Here is a 25,065-nt window from a genome sequence, read left to right as displayed (position 1 = left end):
AAATATGAGGGAACTTTTATTTTGAAAACAGTTAATAAAGAAGATTCGCGCCCGCGATAAATGTTACGTTCGCTTTTTAATAAATTATGTATATTTAGTGATAAATAAATTAAATTAATATCAGTTATTGTGCTTTTTAATAAATTTAGATAAGAACCTTTTGAATAAAGACAAAAGAGTTAAATAAATATCATAACAATACAATAACTACCTGGTGGCTTTGGCCTTTCCAGCGAAAGAAAACCAAAGGCTTTTAAAATATAACATCTACAAATACCGGGAAACAATTATTGTCTATTCACATTTAAGTATTTACTAATGTTTTTCAGTCCTTCAGGGTAAAACTCATTATAGATAAACCCACTGCGTATAACTAACTTATAACAAATATTTACAAATCGATGTACAGGGCATTGAAAATTTATGTGCCCGCGTTCTATAACAAAATAAAATTTTTATTCTATCTTTGATTAATAAAATGAAACACAACAATATATATATATATATATATATATATATATATATATATATATATATATATATATATATATATATATATATAAGAATAAGAAAAAAGAAGTACTTGTGACTCGTTTGGAACAAATATATAACTGTTTTGGATGGGTTGGAGTCAATAATAGGGCTATTGGTTAACTATTTTTTTAATCTCGAGCTTTCAATTGTGTTTACAATTATTATCAAGAGCTAAAAAAGACAAAATACTTACAAGGTTGAACTAAAAAGAAAAAACAATTTTTGTTAACTTACCAAATAAAAATTAGTTTGGTAAGTAAAAAATCACTGCTTACATGTTCAAAATATTTTATATAAAAATGTTTTGATCTAACAAATGTTTCTCCGAAAATTTTTATAATTTTGAAAACATTTTTTTTTTATAATATAAAAATAATTGAATTTATAAATAAGTTCAAATAGCAACCAATTACAAATAGCCTCAATGTCATAAATGCCAACATAAAATTTTTATTTTTGACAATTATATTGCCAAAAGTAAAACTTCGTTTAAACATTCTTTTTTGTTTAGTAATTACTACTCTATTCACTAAAATTTATGAATATAAGCAATTTATCATTTACAATATATTTTAGTTGCAAAGTGATAGGATTGAAATATTATTGATGATTGGTATTGGCGATAAGATTCGGACTCAACAAGAAGTATGAAGATTTTTTTATGAAAGGCATCCAGATCGTGAACTTATTTCACAATCTACGGTAAGCAGAATAGAGGGAAAATACAAAGAAATAGACCATGTGAGAGATGCAGTAAAGCATGGTAGGCCAAAAATTAATTGGCAAGAATTGTCTAGGGATTTTGGTGTTGGAAAGTCTTCAGTATCAAATGTTTTTAAAAAGGTAAAATACCATTCTTATAAAGTACGTCTTATCCATGAATTGGCTGAAGACGACTTTGACCGAAGAAGTGAGTTCTACGAGTATGTGATGAAGCAACCTAATAACTTCATTGATAATGTTTTATTTTAGCACGAGGCAACGTTTCATTTGGACGGTCATGTTAACCGATAAAACACCCGTTATTGGTCTAATGAAAATCCACACTGGATGCAAGTGTCTCATACGCAAAGATCACAAAAAATGAACGTATGGGCTGGTATTGTAAGAAATACAATTATTGGTCCATATTTTTTTGATAAAAATTTTTGAAAACATTATATCTGGATTTCCTACTAAATACATTAATTTCTGATCTGATCCATCTTTTACCTGATATTCAAATACCCACTAATTTAGACCGCAGAATCTGAATAAGATCGTGCACCGCCATTTTCCAGTAACCGTGGGCGAATTTTTAAACAGAACTATTCTCCAACGGTGGATAGGAAGAAAGGAACCAGTAAAATGACCCCCTAGATCACCTGATTTGAACCCATTAGATTTCTTTTTATGGGGCTTATCTAAAGTCGACACAAACAGACCTAATAATATCCTTCAACTACAAGACCGAATTAGACAAGAAATAAAGAACATAACACCCGCTATGCTACAGAATGTTTAAGACGATAGTAATGACTGGTTCTGTCATTTTGTTAATGTATCGCAGTGATTGCGTAATAATAAAGTAGTTGTATAAAAATATGTCATTTAATTTAATGTGTTTATTACGTTTATCCTTAACTTATTATTTTGTAAGTAACTTGGAATTTTTGCATTTTTGCCACCCTGTACCAATTTATGTTATTTATGTTGAATGCTCCAATTTTTCTGCACCTATTTTTTAGAAATAGGTAAAAAGAAGATTTAAAAAATATTTTTTATTTACTTAAGAAATTGAGTACCAAATAACAAATTTGTAGCTATGTCTATCTAGTTTCGAATTAGCTGCAGTTATTCAATTGTGATTTGATATATTTAACTAAGATTAATGAAAAAAAATGATATTAATAAATTCACTGTCCAAGAGCAAAAAGATTTAGAAAAAACCACTGGTTCAATGACGAATGCAGAACAGAGTTAAAAAAAAGATCAGATTTGAGATTAAAAAGTTTACGTTCGCAAAAACAAGACGACCTAGAAAGGTATGCCGTACAACGAAAAAAAGTAAAGAGAATCCTAAGGGAGCGGAAACGAAAGTATATGGAGAAAAAAATTAAGCTCATTGAAGAAAATTACAAGAAAAATGAAATGAAAAATTTTTATAAAGAAGTAAAATACATTAAAACTGGGTACCAGGGAAGAACGATGAATGTAAAAGATAAACAAGGAAACCTGATAGTGGATGAAGACCAAATATGTGAAAGGTGGAAAGAATATTTCGAAGAGATACTAAATGACGAAGTGACTACTGAAGAAAATTGTTATGTTCCTAGACCTCAAATAGTAATAGAAGAAATACCAAAGCCCACAAGAGAAGAAATTGAAGAAATAATAAAAGATATGAAAAACCAAGAAAGTCCCGGGGAGAGCGGCATTGTGGCAGAGAACATAAAATATGGAGGAGAGGTATTAATAAACAAACTTGGTGAGCTAATACTAGAAGTATGGGATGCCGAAGAAATGCCTCAAGAATGGAATAAGTCGATTATAATTCCTATACACAAAAAGGGAGATAGAACTGAATTCACAAACTATAGAGGAATATCCTTATTAGAAGTAATGTATAAAGTAAAGATAATAACACAGAATGACGGTATTAGATTTTTGTTTTGATAAAGTGCAGCAACAACCGTTGATACGTATTTCGACCTCCTTAAGTCTCTTCAGAACGGTATAGCCACTGCTCTAAAGATAATAATTAAAAAACGATTAGAAATGTATATAGAGAAGAATCTAGGAGAATACCAGGGAGGATTTCGGAAAGGAAGATCAACAACCGATCAAATTTTTATGCTAAAACAAATCCTGCCCAATTGCTATGAATACAACATTTCAGCACAAGTACTTTTCATTGATTACAAAGCTGCCTACGATACAGTAAACAGAAACAAGTTAATAGAAACACTAAAAGAATTCCAAGTGCCAGAAAAAATAATTAGATTAGTAAAAATGACAATTAGACAAACCATTTGTGCTGTGAGATGTAACGGTACAGTCTCAGAAGAATTCGAAGTGAAAAAAGGTGTTCGCCAAGATGACCCGTTGTCTACATTGCTATTCAATATAGTTCTAGAAAAAATTGTAAGGATTAGTGGGATAAATAGGTCCGGTACTATTTTATACAAGGAGCACCAATGCTTAGCATACGCTGATGATGTGGTTCTCATTGCAAGAAATGGAAAAGAACTATCAAATATAACAAAAAGACTGATTCGGGAAAGCTCTAAAATGGGACTGAAAGTTAATATTAATAAATCGAAGTACATGGAGATCTCGAGCAAAAAAGGAATAAGCACTAAGGGATCCTTTAAATTGGAGGTGGAGAATGGATCAGTTGTAGAATTCGAGAAGGTGGATGAATATATATACTTAGGTACTCTTATTGATCAGACATGTAAAGAAGAAACTGAAATCAACCTGAGACTGACCAAAAGCAACAGGTGTGCTGGAGCCATGAGCAAAATAATTAAGGCCAAAGATATATCTCGTAATACAAAAATAAGCGTCAAATTTCAAAGCCAAATATCAAACACCCTTGATATCTGGGTCAGAATATCAAGGTAAACAAAGAAAACCAAACTACCGAAATAAGCAGACGAGTAAGAATGGGATGGGCCGCATTTGGAAAACACTCATACATACTGAAAGACAAAAAGATACCCCAAAACCTTCGAACCAAAGTGTTCGATTCTTGTATCCTTCCCGTTCTCACTTACGGAGCTCAAACCTGGACATTCACAAAAAAGAACATGGACAAGATTCGAAAAACTCAGCGAGCCATGGAACGACAGATGCTTGGTATCTCACTAATAGATCGGCAAACGAACGAAGCAATCCGGAACAAAACAAAAATAAAGGACGCCGCGAAACAAGCAGCTAAATTAAAATGGAAATGGGCTGGACACAACGAACGTCTCGAAGATGGTAGATGGAACCAAGAAGTCGGAAACTGGCGACCGTACGATGCGAAGAGACCAAGAGGAAGACCTCAAATGCGCTGGAGCGACGATATCAAAAGAGTCGCAGGACCAATGTGGAAACGCCTAGCACACAACACGGATGAACGGCGAGAAATGGGAGAGGCCTTTATTCGACAATTCGGATAGAAAAAGGGCTAAAAAAAAAAAACAAAAATAAGAGTATACAAAACTATAATTAGACCCACAATGCTATACGCTGCCGAGACATGGACTATGAACAAAACCGTACAGAACACATTGGAAGCATGGGAAAGAAAGATACTTCGCAGAATATTTGGTGAAAAAGTAGTAAAGGGAGAATGGAGAAGACGAACTAATGCAGAAGTGCATCAGTTGTATGCTAACCCTACAATAACAAATGTGGTGAAAAAACGTAGACTAGAATGGCTCGGCCATCTAGAAAGAATGCAAGGTAATAGACTAGTCAAGAATATTGCTTGGAGAGTACCTGAGGCCAAAAAAAAGAGAGGAAGGCCAAGAAAGAAATGGAGAGATGCAGTAATGGAAGATGTCAGAGAGATGGGAATCAGAGATTGGAAGCTGTTAGCTAAGAATAGAAAACCATGGAAATTATCCATCCAGCAATGGGCCTAAAAGGCCTGTTAACGCTGTACATACATACATGTTAAATGCTCCAATTTTTCTGCACCTATTTTTTAGAAATAGGTAAAAAGAAGATTTAAAAAATATTTTTTATTTAATTAAGAAATTGATTACCAACTAACAAATTTGTAGCTATGTCTATCTAGTTTCGAATTAGCTGCAGTTATTCAATTGTGATTTGATATATTTAACTAAGATTAATGAAAAAAAAAATGATATTACTGAATTCACTGTCAACATTATATTATTTTTATATATAACCTTTAGAGAAAACCTTGACTAAATAATTCTTTACATGAATGTACGCTGCTACGTGCATATTTATTGTTATCAAGAATATTGTATTGCATTTAAACATGTTTATGAGTATATGACTCATACGTCCGCAAAGTTTCACCAATCACTTATTAGCATATTTTACCGATGAAAAATTACCAAATAATTATATTGTTATGTTATTTATTGATTAATTATTTTATTTACAAATATTATATTTGTATTTAAAACTCATTTGCCTATTCTTTTTTATTTAAACGTCTTAGGTATATGGTGATACAGATAAACCAGTTATTATTAGTATTAATGTATCCAAATAAAATATAAAAAGAAAAATGGACCATAAATACCAAAATGATCACAGCTGGTTTAAAGAACTTATTTTTGGTAGAAGGTAGGTATTCTATGGGATATTTGAGACACACTGGGAAGGTCAAGAAAATTGGGAGGCCACTGACTACAAAGTTTTCATGTCAGAGGCTAAAAATTTAGTACAAAAAAGCTTGGCAATATTAATTTAAAACATGGGACAAAATATGTATATAAATACCTTTCAGTAAATGATGGAGTAATCAAAATAACCCTAATAAAATACCAAAATTCTGGATCCTAGGCGAGCCCCTTGGTATTTTACAAGCTGTAAACAATGTGTACCCTAAAAGCTCTCCAGAAAAAATGATCTTATATATATACTAAAACGCTAAGCCCTTTTCTTGTTCACCACTTAACTCAAAAACCATATTAGATAATTAAAATATTTTTTCGGAATATTATTAGTATTACGTATGAGATTGTCAAGATATACTTTTGGTACAAAAATTCACTTCCGGTTTTGAGATGACCGGTTAAAATTTACTTTAAGTTTTAGACCCCACAATGTATATATGGATCGAAAGGTCTCGTCGAGGCGAATCTAAATATGTACTTCCGGTTGCGATCCGACACCGGAAGTGAGTCGAAACGCTCATAAACGTCAAGATAGAGCAAATCTGACACCGGATTCGTGATCAGCATGCAAAATTAACTGCTAAATGATATCCATGTCGACATTTAATGAACTAAAAATTGCATTCCGGTTTTGAGGTCGACTTCCGGTTTCGTTTTTATTAGTCAAATCAATAGAGAATTCAACGTAGAGTTCAAAAATGTAAGTTCACGAAATTATCATTTATAGTTTTTGAGTTATTGATAAAAATATTTTTACTTCCGGTCATTGTATATATTGTATATTTTTCTCGCAAAATAAAAATTTCATTTAAAAAACTCGATGTCGAGTTGGTCCGCTAGTAACATCTAAACTAAAACAGGCTCAAGAAAATACCAGTGTGTAACAGAAAATGGCAAAACAGTAACCGAGTGTTGAAATTTACGTGTGATATAAAATCGTATTAGAAATTTAATTACGTGTAAGTGAAATCAAGAGTGGAATTATTTACAGACAACGATAAGGAAAATTAAAAACAAGATTTGTGCGTTTAGATATGCGATTATAGAGTTCAAATCCGAAAACTTTAAACCATCATTAGTCGCTTACGTATAGGACATATCAAATATACGCACTTTTTCCTGTTTACTAAAGATAATCTTCCTAAATATAAAATTTTTGTAACAAAAGTACTTTTTGTAAATGAGTGCAACAAGTTCAATATTCCGAACAATATCAATAAACTTTTCATATTAATTAAGTTAATATTGCAAATTATCTCTATAATGTCTAGGTTTATATTATAAAATTTAAAGTATTTGAATTGTACACCTACACTCTATTCAGGCTACTCAACTTATGGTGGATGCGGTAAATTTTTTAATAAAAAAAATAATCCCAACTGCAAAACCACCCAACATGAATATTATACAGATAAGTGCAAACATTCGAAGCGGCAGAAGATATAGTTGACAAAAATACCCCCTTCTACATGAAATTACCTTCAACATACTTAAGACAGATCCAATGATGATAATAAAAGATTGAAATGCAAAAATAGAAGGAACTAAAATAAATGGTGATTTGAAAGGAATGATGGGTGAGCATGGCTTATGAGAGCGAAATGTAAAACCTAAATGTTTTCTTCAGTTGGTCATCGATACGGATCTTAGTATAATAAACATAATAATTAAACATCAATCGCGTACAATATTAAGATGGACGTCACCTGGAGAACGATATAAAAACAAAATGGATTATATTCTTGTCACCAAATGATGGAAGAGCTCAGTTATCAATGTAAAGACAAAACTTGCTACATACTGTAGTGCCTATCACAAAATGTTACAAGCAAAATTCCGCATTAAGCTACACACGTAGAAGACAAAAATTGGTTTTAAAACACCCATAAAATTTTAGAGAAGCATAACAAAAGCTGATCAATCAGTGATTACCGGAGATCCTGACAAAATGTCAGAACACTAATCGAAGTAAATCACTAGAGTTATAAAATACGTAAACCTCAAAGAAAAAATAGATGGAAAAAACATTGGATGACTGAAGAGTCTCCCAATCTCATAGAAGAAAGGTAAAAACTTAAAAGCGGTACATCAAATTCAATACAAAAAGAAATATAGATAGGTATCTTAAATACAACTATAAAACACTTGTATAAAAGGAACACAAATAATAATATTCAAAACATATGTTCACAACTAGAACAACATGATGACCGCCAATAATCTAGACCACTTTCCTCAAAAGTCACATATCTAGCGAGAGCATTCAAACCGCAGACACAGATCATTAAAGATAAATAGTAGAAATACCATAATAAATCCAAAAAGTATCCAGAGGTATGCAAATATTATTGCAAAATATTATTTTCTAACGATGACCCAGACAATAATCCAGAGAGAATAAATTATAAAAATAAACCACCAAGACCTAATTATCCCATGCGAGCAAACTAATCCTCACCATCATCAATAAAAAACTAAAATCAATTCTCTTACCATAAATTCCCAAGAACAATGCTAAGTCTCATAAAAACCCCAAGAGTTTAAGATAGAAACATATTTATGCTTAATTGACTACTCCAACCCCTTTCATAATGTTAACTAAAATAAAATGTAGCATATACTTAAGGAAATGGGTACGCCAGAACATCTAATATATTTATCACAAGAACTGTATGTAAATAGTACCGTTAATGTAAGAGTTACACGGTGTATTCAAAAAACTTCAAATTGAAATCTGGAATTTGGCAGGGATCTGTATTATACTTCATTCATATAAAGCAAACACATTTGGCAATATGGGACAAAAATAGGAGGAGCAAAAATCAAAAACCTACGATATGCTAATGATACGATATATTGATATTTTCAGCAGAACTAGACCAAATTATAAATAAATTGGAAACAGTGAGTACGGAATATGTTTTGAAAATAAATATACAAAAAACCATAGTAATAATCATCGATAGAAATAAAAACAACCAAACAGATTAGAAACGTGGCAGGTTACAAATCGCCAGACAATGTAATTTCTTAGGCTCCGTTATCACTAACAGTGGACGATACGAAGGGGAGATCCGTCGACGCCTGACAATGGCTAGACTGGCAACAGTCAAAGATACATAAATATGGAAGAACGGTGACACAAAATAATGCATTGTTCGCGTATTAGTATTTCCTATCGCACCTATGATGACATTTAAAATGTGGGTCTACCGTAGAATATTCCATGAACCATGTACCGCATATTGTACAAATAATTCAACATAAGCAGAACTTAACATAAATACTAGATTCACCACAACTCTCAGCCAAAATATACTAAGATATTTTGCACATATAACTAAAAAAAGGACTGGCAGTATGCCTTAATAACACTATATGGTAAAATAGACATATTAATACTGAGATGAAGACAAGAATTTGTAAAGTCAGTGTAAGACCAATAATGACATATGCCTCAGAAACAAGATCCGACGCAGCCAAAATGCAAAGGCTACTGGAAACGGCAGAGATAAGAGTACTAAGACGAATTACAGGAAATACGCTGAGAGATCGAAAAAGAAGTGAAGATATTAGAAGACAATGTAACGTACAGTGTATAAATGAATGGACATAAAATAGAAATGTGGAATAGGGGAATAACTACATAATGGAGAAGACACTGTCGTCAAAATAGCAAGAGATCACCATTCGACAAAAGAAGTATCGGACGACCGCGCAAAAGATGGAATGACAACCTTATATAAAGGTATTAATCCGCCAATGAACAAGCAGAATTACTTATCAAGAGGAAGAGGAAGAGAAAGAATTAGCAAAAGAGAAGGCATGAAACGAATGATAGCTGAAGGCAACGTAGCAGGTAATAGATTAAAAATAATATATTAATATATTCAGCACAATGGTTGGATCAAAATTAAATAAAGGGTATAATTGGTTACTCGTTCTTTGAAGAGTAACGGCAAGAACAGAAGAGAAATATTTGGACAGAAGTATTCAAACGAATTACATAACGCGATACTATATATACTATATTCTATATTACTATATACTTCATTACTATATATATATATATATATATATGTACTATATACTATATTACTATTTAAATATATATACAGGGTGTCCCAGAAAATAGTGCGTTCCTTAGCGATATGTGCTGATTGCAGCATTTAAAACAAAAAAGTCTTATACCATTTTTTTATAAAGTCATGCGTTTTTAAAAAAAATGATTAATTTTTATTAATTTTAATTCATTTGATTATTGTTTACAGAAAAGCAAATACAGCCAGCAACGCTGCGTTCCTTGTTATTCTTCGTTAATTACTGTATATCAGCTATCGTGAATGATCGATCGTTAGGCATAATATGTATTGATACTGATAACAGTGATAGAGAAAAAGCATATTTGTTTTTATTAAATATTTAATAATTAACGTGTGTCGAGGAAATTTTTAATATGTATCGTTAAATGTGCTGGAGCCCCGTCATGAAGAAACCACATTTCAGAGCGTATTTGTAACGGAACCTCTTCAAAAAGTATTGGTAGAATATGTTGCAAAAAATTTAAATAGGTTTCTCCATTCAATCTTCTAGGAAGTTCGTACGGTCGAATAAGATGGTAACCAATAATCCCAGCCCATAAATTTATACTACATTGTTTTTGAAAATTTGTCCTACTTATAGCATACGGGTTTTCATCATTCCACACGTGAGAATTGTGAAACTTTAACACACCATATCTCGTAAAACAAGCTTCATCTGCACACAACACTTTTCACGGAAATTCAGGTTCTCTGGCGATTTTATTTTGAAGCCATCTACAAAATCTTAATCTTCGATGTAAATCGTCTTGATGTAACTCTTGCACTCACTAGTAATGGTAAGGATGTAATAGGTGTTCCGTAAATGTCTTGTGAACAATGTTTTTTGAAATGTCAACCATTTTATAGTCCGACAATTTTCAATTAATCTACCAATTGAACTAAGAGTTAACGGCAACCATGGTAAATGTCAAAAGTAAATTCTTACCGGCGTCATTTTTATTGTGTATGATTTGCTTATGTAAAAAATTTAAAAAAGTAAGATTAGTCCCATAAAATTTGCCCCCGTAACAATATAAATTGGTGCGGTTCACTAGCAAGTTCATTGAATAGTTTAAAGTTGGTAAACTTATCAACATTTCGCTGGTTTATATATATTTACGTTCTTAGAAAGATTGGGAATGAAAGAAACATGATATTTTAGTTTATTCCTTTCAAATTACATATCTATGTGAATAGACTATAGTAGTGTGGTATATTTCTTGGGAATATATTTAGTAAATAAACTTTAATATTAACTTTAAAATAGTTTTGTGGTAAGTTAAGTAAATTTGAGATAAGTTTATTCTTTTTATAGTATTTACCCATTAACGGACGATACAATAAACAAAAAGAAATTTGACAACAAATTTATTAGATTCGATTAAAAACACATAAGTTAAGACTAATTTACAAACAAAAAGATTTTTTTCTCATTTTCAAGGAAAAACAGTACATTTTTTAATAAAGGAACATGTTGAATATTAAATGTACATTAAATTTTAATGTGAAAATTATCAAAACATTCGGGGTGTAGATGCACTCTACACATTTTACATAAATAAATAGTATCACTTTTGCAGATCCGACATTCTTGCACAATCGTTTCTTTTTGTAATGTGGCCAATATTGTCGAATCTGGTTTGATCTGGTAAAGCAAATTTATATTGACGTCCATATACTAAAATTGACATGATGTAGCGGTTTCTTTACTATTATAAATAAAAATTTATGTCAGCTCATGCTTTATCTTATAATGTGCACTTCTTTATCCTCATCCTTTGACCAATACATATCAACTTGAAGCAGAGTGTAAACCAGATAATATACATATGCCAATAATTTTTTTTAAATCTATGTGATTCATTTCAAAATCGTGACGGTTATTCTGAGATGCATAAATATTTGTAAAATGTAGAATGTTCTCAACTGTTTGTTTATCAAAAGAGTGAAAAAACTTCAATATATGACTTGCCTCCATGTATCCTCCATGAGTATCTGTTATTATCCAACTTGAGACAAATTTGGATTTACTATTTTTGCCTGGTTTTTTCTTTGGGCGTTTTATCTGTGGTTCAGAGGAATATCATAATCAGAATCGTCAATCACTTGTATTTCATATATACCTGGAATATCCGATTTTATTGATTTTTCACAAATAATAAATTATCATTAACGTCTTCTAATCGGAAACTTAATCTAATTCCGGCGATAAATAAACCACATTAAGTGAAGCAGCATTTTCACAATCTAACAAAACTATTAACTCTTTAGTAGTTAGTGTCATCTTTATTTCATATTTTGAGAATTTACTTAAATAAACAAGGTATTTACATGATAATAGTTTAGCTTACTTCATTTTAATTTATTTGGAATATAAAACAAATAAACACAAGGAAACTTTCAAATCAAGTTAAAAAAACAACTATAATGTTTACAGCACACAGTAATTCTGTAAATAGAAAATGAAGTGAAATGACGAGATCCTATGTTAAAACTTCACATTTCGCATTGTTTAGGGTAATGAAAAAATAAGTATTTTCCAAAGTTTTCCGTTTTTTTAAGTTCTGTACTAGATACTGAATTTTACTTTAATTTGTTAGACAACTATAAGATACCTGTCAAAAGACACATGATAATTTAATAATTATATCGCTCTTAGATTTAATTTTTACGTAATTTCTTATGTGTTTAAATAAACAATTAAATCAATTCAAATCAAGCTAAAAAAACAAATATAACGTTTACAACAGACAGCAATTCTATAAATAGAGAATGAAGTGTAACGACAAAATCGTATGTTAAAATTTCAGATTTAGTCTAATGAAAAAGTAAGTATTTTGCAAAGTTTTCTGTTTTTTGAAGTACTGTATTAGGTACTCTAAAATAACAATAAAATTTTATTTTATTTTGTTAGACAACTATAAGATAAGTTAAAGTTTAAGACCCGTTAAAAAACAGATGACAATTTAATAATTATATCGGTCTTAAATTTAATTTTTACGCAATTACTTATGTGTGTAAATCAATAATTAAAGTTTTTTTGGTACGCCTCTGTAAAATTGATAAGTGGAATATGATTTCGTTGCCAAGTTATCGATAAGTGCTTCGTGAAGTGCGATGTTGCCAATTAATCACCTTCAATTAAAAAATGTTTTAGTATAGCCACAGATCGGGTACTTACTCTTGGATTATTACTGACTATATTCAAAATCACATCTTGTGCATTTAGTCCACGGTCACTTCGTGTTCTACCGCTAGTTATTTTAGGTACCACACAACCCGTCTCTAATAATCTTTGGAACACATTCACAAAATTTCGGGCATTAGGATGTCGTCGTTCGGGATAGCGTTCAACATAAAGTCCAACAGCCCTATTACTGTCACAGTGAGCTTCACCGTACGTAATTAACCTATCGTGATACTCGCGAATAAATAAATAAATAATGTACCTTCTCTGTATCAAAATAAATTAAACTGTCGGATTGCCAAATGTAAGTTTTAGTAAAAGAAATTTATTTTTATTTTTTGATGCAATAGATGACTTTAGAAAAGAATTTAAAGGAAAGTTTTCTTTTAAATGGTGCATTCTACCCATACCTTTTTGGAGCGCAACGTTGCCGGCTGTATTTGCTTTTCTGTGAACACTAATCAAATTTATTAAAATTAATGTATTTCTTTTTAAACGGTTGACTTTATAAAAAAATGTTAAAAAACTTTTTTGTTTTAAATGCTGCACTCAGCTCATATCTCTAAGGAACGCACTATTTTCCGGAATACCCTGTATAGCCATTATAATACACATATCTTACATTACACTTTGGAAATTTTTCCGAGGTTAGCAAATCATTCTAAGGATTAATATTAACAGTTCTCAGTTTCCGGTTAGAAACGCTGCCAATTTTCGACAAAGTATGTTGAGGTTTTGTCCCACGTTCTGGAGTTTTTACTTATACACACAACATCACTATACTAAATCCATAATACAAATTTTTTTAATAATGACAAAAAGCTAATGAATTACTATTTTTCAGAATACTCAAGAAAGTCCTTCAAGAACTAACAATATTCCGGATTCTTCCTCTAAAAAATCAGGAGATCTACGATTAGACATTACTTCCAACGCATCACACAGTGACCATAGCCCGGTCACTTTGTCCACCTCCATCAGCAGACGACCAGCTGAAGACTGTGCACTGGACTACGCTTACGACAATCACGCCATGACGCCGTCGTCACGTTAAAAGCGTTTGTTTTTATTTATTTTATTAGTTTTATTACTTTTTCCTCTAATGAAAACGATGAAAAAGAGATTTTAAGAGTATTCAAACAGGTTGAGTTATGGTATTTACATCAATTGGCAACTATGTATTTTTCTAGTCTAGATTTGATGTTTACCTCAAGAGATTTTTAGAAATAAATATATGTTTGATAAACAATTATAGGCTTTGTGCAAAATAATGCACATGGTATGCAAGAATCAATGTTGTCTTCAGTATTACAATTCGAATATGAGGCTTTAAAGTGGTAGTGCCTTCCTACCACTTGATTTGCTAGATAACTAACTTTATCTTCTTAGTCAATATTCATATACATACAACTATCATGATCTTCGATTATTATTTTTGTAGTATTCCTTTATTTTATCTGTTTTTTTTTTATTCCTGTATTTTATGTATCTTAAGCTTAAGCTTTAACGTTTAGCTCAAACTTAAATCTACCTTTACTTTCCTTTTAGCTCATCATTTGCTCTACTAATAATGTACATATTTTTTAATGACCAGCAATATTCCAGCATATATACAGCAGATATTCCACAATCAATACACCTGGAAATTGGCTGAATACTGGTGCTTTACGGAAAAATTCTTTTACATAAAACTACATAACGTTTTATAGTGTCCAATTATGTGGTTTCAAATCTCTTTAATATTATAACTGTACTTAAATTTCGTACTATTGACTGTTTACTAAAATAACGAATTTAGTAGATTTTGTAGTAATAGTTGTATAGTATATAAAGAGCAGTTTTTAGTTATAAGAATATTGTGATAATTACCTAAATGTGTAAAATATTTCAAAATGGCTATACTTTCACAAAGTTGTAGATTGTAAAATATCAATAAATGAGTCGGTTGACCTTAAATACCCTTTGGATATACCCTCTAACTATGTTTGAGGCTTTTAACTTAACTTACCATCTGCTATCGAGATTTGTTGAATTCGAAGTCTAGCTTCAACTTATACTTAAACAATCGCTGTACTGTTTATATTCGCTTACAAAATCTGTTATCGACCTTACTTAGCGGTATCGTAGTTTTCTTAATTATTTTTAAGTAATTAATTTTATTTTTGGAAGTACGGTATATAACATGGTCAAAATCTATGATTTACTGGTGGTTGAGGTTGTGTTGATCTACTTCTAGTTTGCTTTGTTTGTTTGTGTCTGGTCCAGTCTTGTCCCATCAGAAGATAGATAATGGATCCATGCGATAAACAAGATAGGCATGGGTGTCGCATGCTGTTACGAACCTGTTGAGTTGTTAGCTTGCTACTGAAGAAAATCTTAAATGTTGAAATAATTGATTGAGTCTAATATACTAACACATACATAAGCGTCTGTCGATTTTCGACGACCTAGTAACACCACCAGAAGAGAAGCTATTATAACTTTAAGAAAGTTAAAGAAATAGCAAATATAAAGGGGCCATGTACAGACAAAGCAGAAACTAAATACATGAAATCGTAACAATAGCAAAGGAAAGCAACTAAAAATTACATTATGTACGAAGTAAATTAATTTGAATATCGTCGAGCTACATCTGGAAACCGAAATGCGATTTTCAATTTCGATTGTTTTACGGATAATTCTAGATTTTACGAAAAGGATAGGAGCGATAGTTTTCGCTTTTTCATAATCTACTAGAGGTCACAAATCTCTCTGAATATGACGTTGGGCTAGCGCTGAAGTATTACCGAAATGTTTTACAGATATAGAATGTTCGTAAAAACGATTGAGCATTCGTCGGTTTGTCTGTCCGATATATGTTTGTGGGCAACTGAAACGAGGTATCTCGTACACACCATGGTCTTTATTGAGATTTGGTCTTTCACGAATTGGACAACTTGGAGTAAATAGTAAAGATGGTTTTGATGTTTAGAGGGTTAAAAGTTTTGTCTAATTTTGTCTGATTTTGTCTGATTTTGTACTGATTATGTCGGTGACATCTTCGGTGGATAGGTAGAAAGATTTTAGGTTGATCGGGTGGCAAGGTTTCTTTTTCGGATCGAATGGGGTTTAGATGTTTTTGAATGCTCCTATTGATTTGGGTTTTTGTGGTAGCCGTTTTGTAAGAGTGTTTGCCTTATTGAATTGATTTCGGATGATCTGTGATTGTCGTCAATAAGTCTTAGGGAACGGGAAACAAGAGTGTTGGTAAGTGAATTGAGTTATGCGTGGTGATGATGTGACTGGGCATTGAGATACCGGTTTGTATGGGTATTAATTTGATGGAAATTAATAAGATGGAGTCCTCAGTGCCATTTGCCGGTTTTTGTAGTTTTGACTAGTATACGTCACTAGTGAAGGAAGTAGGCAGATTTAGTCCCCGAACTCGAACGGAAACATAACATCCGTTTTGATAATGGATGCCTAAACGTCGAGTTTTAAATTCCCAACGCGGTTCTTTTCGAGAACCTAGTAATCTTCATTATATATATATATATATATATATATATATATATATATATATATATATATCCAGGAAACGTATGGCTGCAGATACGTGAAAGACAAACATTGATTAGACGACCTAGCCAAAAACTGGAAGATTTAGATATATGGAGATACAAATATATCTGGGATAGTAAAAGCATAGATGATGAGGTGGGAGCACATAAAAAGAACAGGAATGGGAAAATAACAAAAATATCATTAAATAGGACGACAGAAGGAACGCCCTTGAAGTGGAAAGATAAGAACGATCACTTTGAATAAGGAATATTTAAAACCACAATAGTAATGTAAAAGTTTACAACTAGAAAAGAAAAGCATTAAATAGAAATTAATGAAGAGAAATAATGGGCATAGTGGAATCTTCATCCGTTCAGTTGAATTATAGGCTGAAAATCTCTATGTGGTTAAAAGCCCCGATACTAATCATAATTAAACATTACAATTACACAGAACGTAAATAAAAAACCGATGCCGTAGAAGAAAACTAACTATATTATTAAACTGTGATTATTTTACTTTAACGTTTGGCCCAAAAATAACCCAGAACAAATATGTTACTAATTGATCTTTTGGCGGATTTTATGTTTGTTTTTATAGATTAATTATACATATTATTGTGTTCGATGTTAAATAAATATTTGAAAACGTACATTGTTGGATATAAGCGTTTGCTTTTCGCTTACATTTTTTAAAAACGGTAAAAACAAACTACAAAATACGTTTTTTGCTATTTACATTATAAATACAATGTTTGCAAACGTTGGTGTTTTCAATGGATAGAGAGGATTATGTAAAAAATAGATGACTGATTTAATCAATTCGCTATATAGAGGATGCTTGTATATATATTTACGAGTTTTTGTTGGTCTTAGTAAATATGTTTTCATCTGATCCAAAACAAAACAGAAATAATTTTTTTAAGAAAATTTAATAAATAAATATTTAAAATTAATTTTACTAAATGTGTTAAAATGCACATGTCTGTTATAATCACATTCACAATTGAATGGTTATCCTTTAAAAACATTCACATTGCAGATAAGAATCCCAGAACTATTTAACCCAACCGAAAAAACACGAAAATAAAAAAAATGTATTTATTTTTAACATAATCTCTTCTCAGTTGAATACGCTATTTCCAGTTATGTTCGTTTAATTATTTCAATACCCTAATAAGAAATGCATTGCTTCTCAGAATAGCCATAAACTGCCGACATCACTTCTTTACGGTTGAAAAATATTTGTTAACAGTCATTTTTTTAATTTGCGTATATAAACATCTAAGGCTGCTAAATCTGGCAAATCTGGCGCATGAGGTTGCAATTCAAACCTTAATTCATGACGGCATGACTTCGCTTGCTGTGGATCTAGTTCTCCTTATTAAGTCCATTATTTTAACTGTTCCTTTGTCTCGGGTGTAAAGTAATGGTTATGAAATATAATGCTTCAACCATGGTTATGAAATGGGCAAAAATTATGTTTTTTTTGCTGTGAAACTTTAGTAAATACTTAATTAAAACATTTTCGCATCACTGTTTTTGTCGAATCATGAGCACACGTAGCACCTATCTTGCATACAGCTTTCTCATGTCCAAATTTTTAGTTAATATGTGATGAACTGCACTTTTTGAATTACCCACTAAGCGTACTAGTTCTCACACTTTCAGTCGACGATTATCTAGTACCACTTTATGGATATTATTCTCCGTTTCTGGCATCATCACCCCATCTACTACTGCGTTGCTGGTCTTGTCAATTCGTTTAAACTTCGTTTGAACTCTGCTATCCAATATTTTACTGTTGTAAACAAAGTAGCAGATTTACTTAAAATAGCTTTCATTTATTTTAGCTTTTATATTGGTTGGGCTGATTTCTTAAAGTGTAGTCTCTCTACAGAGGTTGGCAATCATAATGGCTGTTTTTATTTTTAAACTTGCTGCTTTAAACAAATCAATCAATCTGCATTGATACCAATCACTTGTACCAATACATGTTCCGAAAAATGTTAGGCAAGGAAACATCATATCTCCTAAACTATTCACTTCTTTATTACAAAGTGCTATGAGAAACAATTTTAGGACTTTAGAGCACTTGTATACGAGGTGATCTTAAAATTAACTTTTCCAAAACACAATACATGAGCAACCATGTACTGACCAAAAACATTTTAACTAATGGCACGCTAATTGAACAAGTGTATACCTATAAGTATTTGTACTACGAGATTAAATTAGGCAGAGACAATCTCATAACAAAGTAAAAAGGTGAATAGGACCAAAATTAGCAGGTTACTGAAAACTGAGGAAAGTCTTTAGATCAGATATTTCCTAATACCTGAAGGTCTTTGATTAATATGTACCAGTTCTGACGTATGGAACAGAAATCTTACCAGAAAAGTAATCAATAAGATACAAGTGGCACAGAGAGAAATGAAGAGATCCTACAGATGCAGAGTTTCAAATCAAATAGGAGAAAATTAAAAGAATTACAACGCTAAAATGAAACTGAACAGGACATATTGCCAGAACCAGAGATGTAAGATGAACCAAAAAAATTATAGGATGGGGACCTAGGCACGCTGTTAATCGTTATCGAGGACACCTTCAACAACGTTTTCCGACGATATCAAGTGCATCCAGTGCAACTATATTTAGCGTGCTCAAGATCGGATGGACTGGATTTGTTTGTGGGAAGTCTACGTTCAACAGTGGACTCAAAACGGCTAATAATGATAGATATTCAAAGTAAGTGAAATGAAAATATCACTGTATCTGAGGTTATAGGCCAAGGACAGAGACAAAATGTAAATATTATTTTAATCTTTTAATAGAAAACGTTTCGTGCAATATTTCTTAACTTCTGTTCTAATGATTGTGAATAATGGTTTTAGTTGTTAAAAAGTTAAAAGTAAAACAATAAACAATAAAAATTACAGATAAATTCAAAAAATGTAACAATGTTTTAAAGTACGTACATTCTAAAATAGTAGTTTTATATAAAATAGATCGAAAAATAAAGATAGGAGCAACAGTAACTTATTTTAATTTTTAAAAAATAATGCTAATAATTTTGAACAAATTTTTCACATTCCCCTAAATAAATCTAAGGTACAGTATGAGAACTTATAGGACAAAAGATTAAAATTGCTGAATAACTTATCTAGAAGTATTTTATTTTAAACGAAATCAGAGACTGATCAAATCAATTTCCACTTTGCACTCTCACTTCTACGCATTGTCGTGATCTGATATAATAGATAGAGCAATTCGGAAATAGCAAACCAAAAAGGCATTCAGAGAAAATGATTTCATGATAGAAACAGATTTAGTTTCCAGAGCATTCCAGACGTTTTGCGTCGAAACTTGAAATTCAATATGCGCGCTATATACGTGCCAGAAGGGTGTCTTTATGGAACATGTAATTCTATACGAGGCGTTGTCTTTTTTCTTATTTTCCCTAAGTGACGATATTGGGATATTTGTTAAAAATAGTTGAGGTCGATTTAATAGAATGTCTCCAAAAAAATCTTTCCTTTATATATTTTATTATTTATATAAATATATAATAACTACGCAACCAAAAAAAACACTCAATATTACTAAAAATTAATAAAAAATTAAGTAAGCAAAAAAAATTTGACCGTCAAAAGAAAACAACACAATTTTTACGTTCTATTTTATAGACAATTTAATCAAAATTACTTCTAATTTCAATGAAATATGTATCCAAAGTGTTTTTGCATGCATAAGTCGTAGTAGCTAATTGTCAGTTTTCTAAAATAGTTAAGATCATCAGGACATAATTCCATCAGTGTTTTTAAATATTTAATATTTTCTTACAGTGTGTTTTTGGCTTGTGCAAATACTTCCCTATGTTGTGCTTTTCTAATTATTTTTAAGTCTACTTCTGTCAATTATTTTACTTCACGTAGCCAGAATATATGTCATCAATAAAAAATCACGTTTCTCATTTATCTTTTCTTTTGTTGTCATCTGTTTTGTTCCTCACTAGGTGGGGAATCTGAAAACAGACACCGGAGGTAAACATATTTCTGACAGTGCTAGGTTCTTAAACTAACAGAAAAACTTCTTTAGAATCACGTCGACCATCTTGACTTTAAGTCAAACCTCACTGCCCTCGTAACTCTGTGCTCGGTAATTGCGATTTGTCCGGGATCAGCTAAACCTTACCCCTCCTATACTAGGGTTTTGCGGTGGAACTGTCTGTTGGAACTTAACTTCTCCCCGATGTCCTTTTTTCATTCGATTCTTAGTCACCCTCACTCACTCACTCAGTCACGTCTGCCCCTGTCTAACTAGATTTTCTTCCTCGGGTTTCTTCCTAGGCATACATACCTTCCGAATGTTATTATTGCAGTCTCATCACGACCCTTTCACCAAGTGGAAGGCAGAGCTGCTATCAGCTGTCTCGTGTGCTCTTTGTTTTAGTCGTATGCACCTCTAACAGCACTCATCGCATTCCACTTACCCTGTTGCTTTCTCATGTCTGCCGCCATTTCTTTACTCGTGCTTGCCTTTAGCCCTGTGTTGTCAACCTCGTCTTCTTTTTACCTCTGCGGGTCTAGTTCTGCCTTCTCGATACCTACTAGAACTACATCTAGCTATCGCTCTTCCTTCTTTTTTGTTGACAGCACCTTTCTCACGTAGGTGTGGATTTTGTTCCACCATCCCTCATCTATCGCCATCTTCTCCAACATCTCTCTCACTTACTCTTTCTAGCTCGTTCCTTTCACTTCCATATGTGACACACTTTAGAAAGGTATGATACACAGTGTCCAATGCTCCACAATACAGACAATTGTCCGATTCAGCCTTTTTGGACCTCTGCAAGTAGATAATCAAAAACCCCCGTGAACAAGTTACACCTAACATACAAATAAATGGTGTCACCCTTCAGAGTTTCCAAAGCTTCATATAGCTGGGCAGAGAACTAAATAGTCAACTAGACCACTCAAAAGAAATTAGAAGACGCATTGAAATAGCAAGATCTGGTTTCATGAATATGCGTAAAATGCTCTGTAACCCCAAGCTATCAGTCTCAATAAGATTGAGAACACTGAAGTGTTATGTGTGGTCTCTATTACTATTTGGCTGTGAGACCTGGACATTAAAACAGTATGACTTCAACAAATTAAATTCATTTGAAATGTGGATGTACCGCCAAATGCTAAGAATAAGTTGGACCAGTAGAATTACCAATGAAGAAGTACTGAGAGCGATGAACACACGCCCTCATCCGGTCAATACTATCAAAATTAGATTATTAGAAACACGAAATATTAGAAGGCAAGATTGAAGGTAAAAGGGGCATAGGACGAAAGAAAAAATCTTGGCTACGAAACATCAGAGATTGGACCCACACAAGAGGAAATGAATTAATTCATCAAGCCCAGAATAGAGAGAAATTTGCCATATTGATCGCCAACCTCAACAGAGAAGGCACTTAGGAGGAGGAGGAGCAAGTAGATACCGAAGCTTTCGTGTCCTGTGAGTACCTGAGTGAGATAGTTTTATTGTCAGGTACTCTGAGAGGTATCTTAACGGCCATACATCCTGCGTACTATTTGCTACAGTTTTTAATAATTTCTATAAGTTTGCGGCCTCTATCCATACATTTAAAGAGTATTTCATTTTTAACTTGGTCTAATTATGGGAATTAACAAGGTTAATAGTTAACGTTTAAAATTTCATAATGTGACTTAGGTTATTCTATATTTAAAATTTATCGTAGGGTAAGATCTAGATTTCGGTTAATATAAATTGTCTTAAAAAGTGTATATGATCTATTCCAAATCCAATTTCTTATTAAGGATTTAAGATCTGATTAACTTAAGTGCCTAGTTAGCCCAAATACTTGTAATTTCCATAGTTTTTGTTCCTTCCATATTCACATTAAGATCGTTATTATTATAATCATTATAATAAATTAAATTGAAAAGATACATAAAATTTCTAAATAATCGAAAACTTGAGATAGTTAATCAAATCATAATATATGTTATTCTACAACATAATAAATCTTATTCCTAACAAAACAATTTTTTTTAATAATATTTTTCTTTCCCTGCTTAAGTAAGTACCCAATTTTAGCAGGGGGTAGTGTTAATGTTATTTTATGGAATCTTGAAATTAGGAAAAAGACGGCATACAGAATTGATAGCGCGTTTGCCGAAGGGTTAAAACGGTTTTGAAGTTGTGTATAATTTTTGTTTTGCAACTTATATATGCGTTTTTCTTTCCATGGGCCTTTGAGATTTTTTTATCGGCTTAGATCGTTCTTAGTAAATTTCTACATCTAAACTACGTATTTAGGAATGGGTATATACATTAAATACCTTCACTCTTAATTTCAAAGTGAAAGTGTTTGAAACATTGCCGCCTATAACATTCTTATTCTTCTGTTTATACTTTTTTCTTTACATTGGTTCCATTGTAAATATTGGGCATTGTATATATATATATATATATATATATATATATATATATATATAAATATATATGCCACCTTGTCTTAATTATCTACTAATTCAAATAGACTTTGTATTTTTCTGTGTTAAGCTTTTCTCTCTATTCGGATTGCCGAATATAGGCCTCTCCTAATTCTCGCCATTCATTTCTGTTGTTTGTAAGACGTTTCCACATTGGTTCTGCAGTTCTTTTAATATCGTCGCTCCAGTGTATTTGTAGTCTTCCTCGTGGTCTTTTGGCTTCATTCTTCTTCTTCTTCCTTTGCCCTATCCGTTTCGGACGTTGGCTATTAACAAGGCTATTTTGACTTTGTTTACGGCACCTCTGAACAGTTCGGTCGATGTTAGTCCGAACCATTGTCGCAGGTTATGCATCCATGAGTGTCGTATTCTTCCCGGTCCCCTCCTACTGTCGATTCTTCCTTGGACTATTAACTGTAGCAGCCGGTACTTAGTATGCCTCATGACATGTCCGAAGTACTCAAGCTTCCGTTTCTTTACGGTGAAGATTATTTCTTTGCTTTTGCCTATTCTCTGCATTACTTCCACGTTAGTGATGTGGTCTGTCCAGGATATCCGAAGAATACGGCGATATATCCACAGCTCAAAGGATTCTAGTTTCTTCAGGGTGGCTTCCGTTGTGGTCCATACCTCTGCTCCATAGAACAAGACCGGGAAGACATAACACTTGACCAGTCTTAATTTTAGTTCCATTGAGATTTTGCTTGTGAACCACTTTTTCATATGGCCGACAATTCACGATTTCTTTATTTTATTGACCATCCTTTAAGACGTTCGTTATGTCCAGCCTATTTCCATTTCAGTTTAGCTGTCTGTTTGACAGCATCTTATACTTTTGTTCTATTATGAATGTCTTTATTGGTTTTATGGTCTTTGACTGAGATACCCAGGATCTGTCTTTCCATAGCTCTCTGAGTTTTTCTGATCATCTACTTGAACCATCTTAGATATGCAGATGATAGCCAATACGTGGAATGCACTGAATACGATGATTGAGGAGCTACACACAGAATCCCTAAAAAAAAGGACTGAAAATGAATTTGAACAAAACTAAACTAATGTCAAACCTAGATGACAAACCTACAATGAACATACAAGGAGCAGAGAAAGAGCAACTAGATGAATAAAAATATTTGGGCCAAAAAGCAAAGAAAATCAGACTACCTAAATAAACAGACATGTGAAAATGGGATGGGCAGCATTTGGAAGACTCTCATACGTACTTAAAAATAAAAACGTACCTCAAAGACTGCGAACCAAAGTGTTTAATTCCTATATCCTACCTGTACATACATATGAAGCTCAAACCTGGACATTCACTATACTTGTATATATATATATATATATATATATATATATATATATATATATATATATATATATATATATATATATGTATATATATCAATTCAGATAAATTTTTGTATCACGTATAAAAATTGACAAGGTATATATGTGCCATCAATTATCTATCAATTCAAATAGTCTTTGTATGTATACAGCAATCAAGCTAAATTTTTTTATCACGTATAAAAAGGTTCACATATTTGCTTAATGTTCACTACAAAAACCTATCGGGAGACTATATCTCACGCTTTTTGTTATTTTAAAAAATTTATTTTTAGTTATTTCTAAAATTTATTTACGAAAAGTTATAATTTGAACAGAACTAATTTTGTTTATGATGAATTATGGAATCTGTAAGACCATAGACTAAAATGTATTAATCATTTATATATATATATATATATATATATATATATATATACATATATATAATATATATATATGTATATATGTATACATATTGTATATATGTATATATATATATATATATATATATATATATATATATATAAT

General features: G+C 31.9%; 1 protein-coding gene across 1 annotated transcript in view; it reads left to right on the top strand.

Annotated features, from left to right (window-relative positions):
• The window catches only part of grnd (grindelwald), a 132,957-nt gene extending 113,291 nt beyond the window's left edge, over positions 1-19,666 (top strand). The window contains exon 4 of the mRNA XM_072540641.1: positions 13,996-19,666. Within this exon, the coding sequence (XP_072396742.1) occupies positions 13,996-14,205 (210 nt within the window). The 3' untranslated portion in view covers positions 14,206-19,666. The remainder of the gene's footprint in view (positions 1-13,995) is intronic.
• The last annotated feature ends 5,399 nt before the right edge of the window (positions 19,667-25,065 follow it).

The sequence above is a fragment of the Diabrotica undecimpunctata genome, chromosome 8 (assembly GCF_040954645.1).
Source record: "Diabrotica undecimpunctata isolate CICGRU chromosome 8, icDiaUnde3, whole genome shotgun sequence".
Taxonomy (NCBI): Eukaryota; Metazoa; Arthropoda; class Insecta; order Coleoptera; family Chrysomelidae; genus Diabrotica; species Diabrotica undecimpunctata.
The sequence above is the reverse complement of the archived record's forward strand: the minus strand, read 5'-3'. Positions and strand labels throughout refer to the sequence as shown.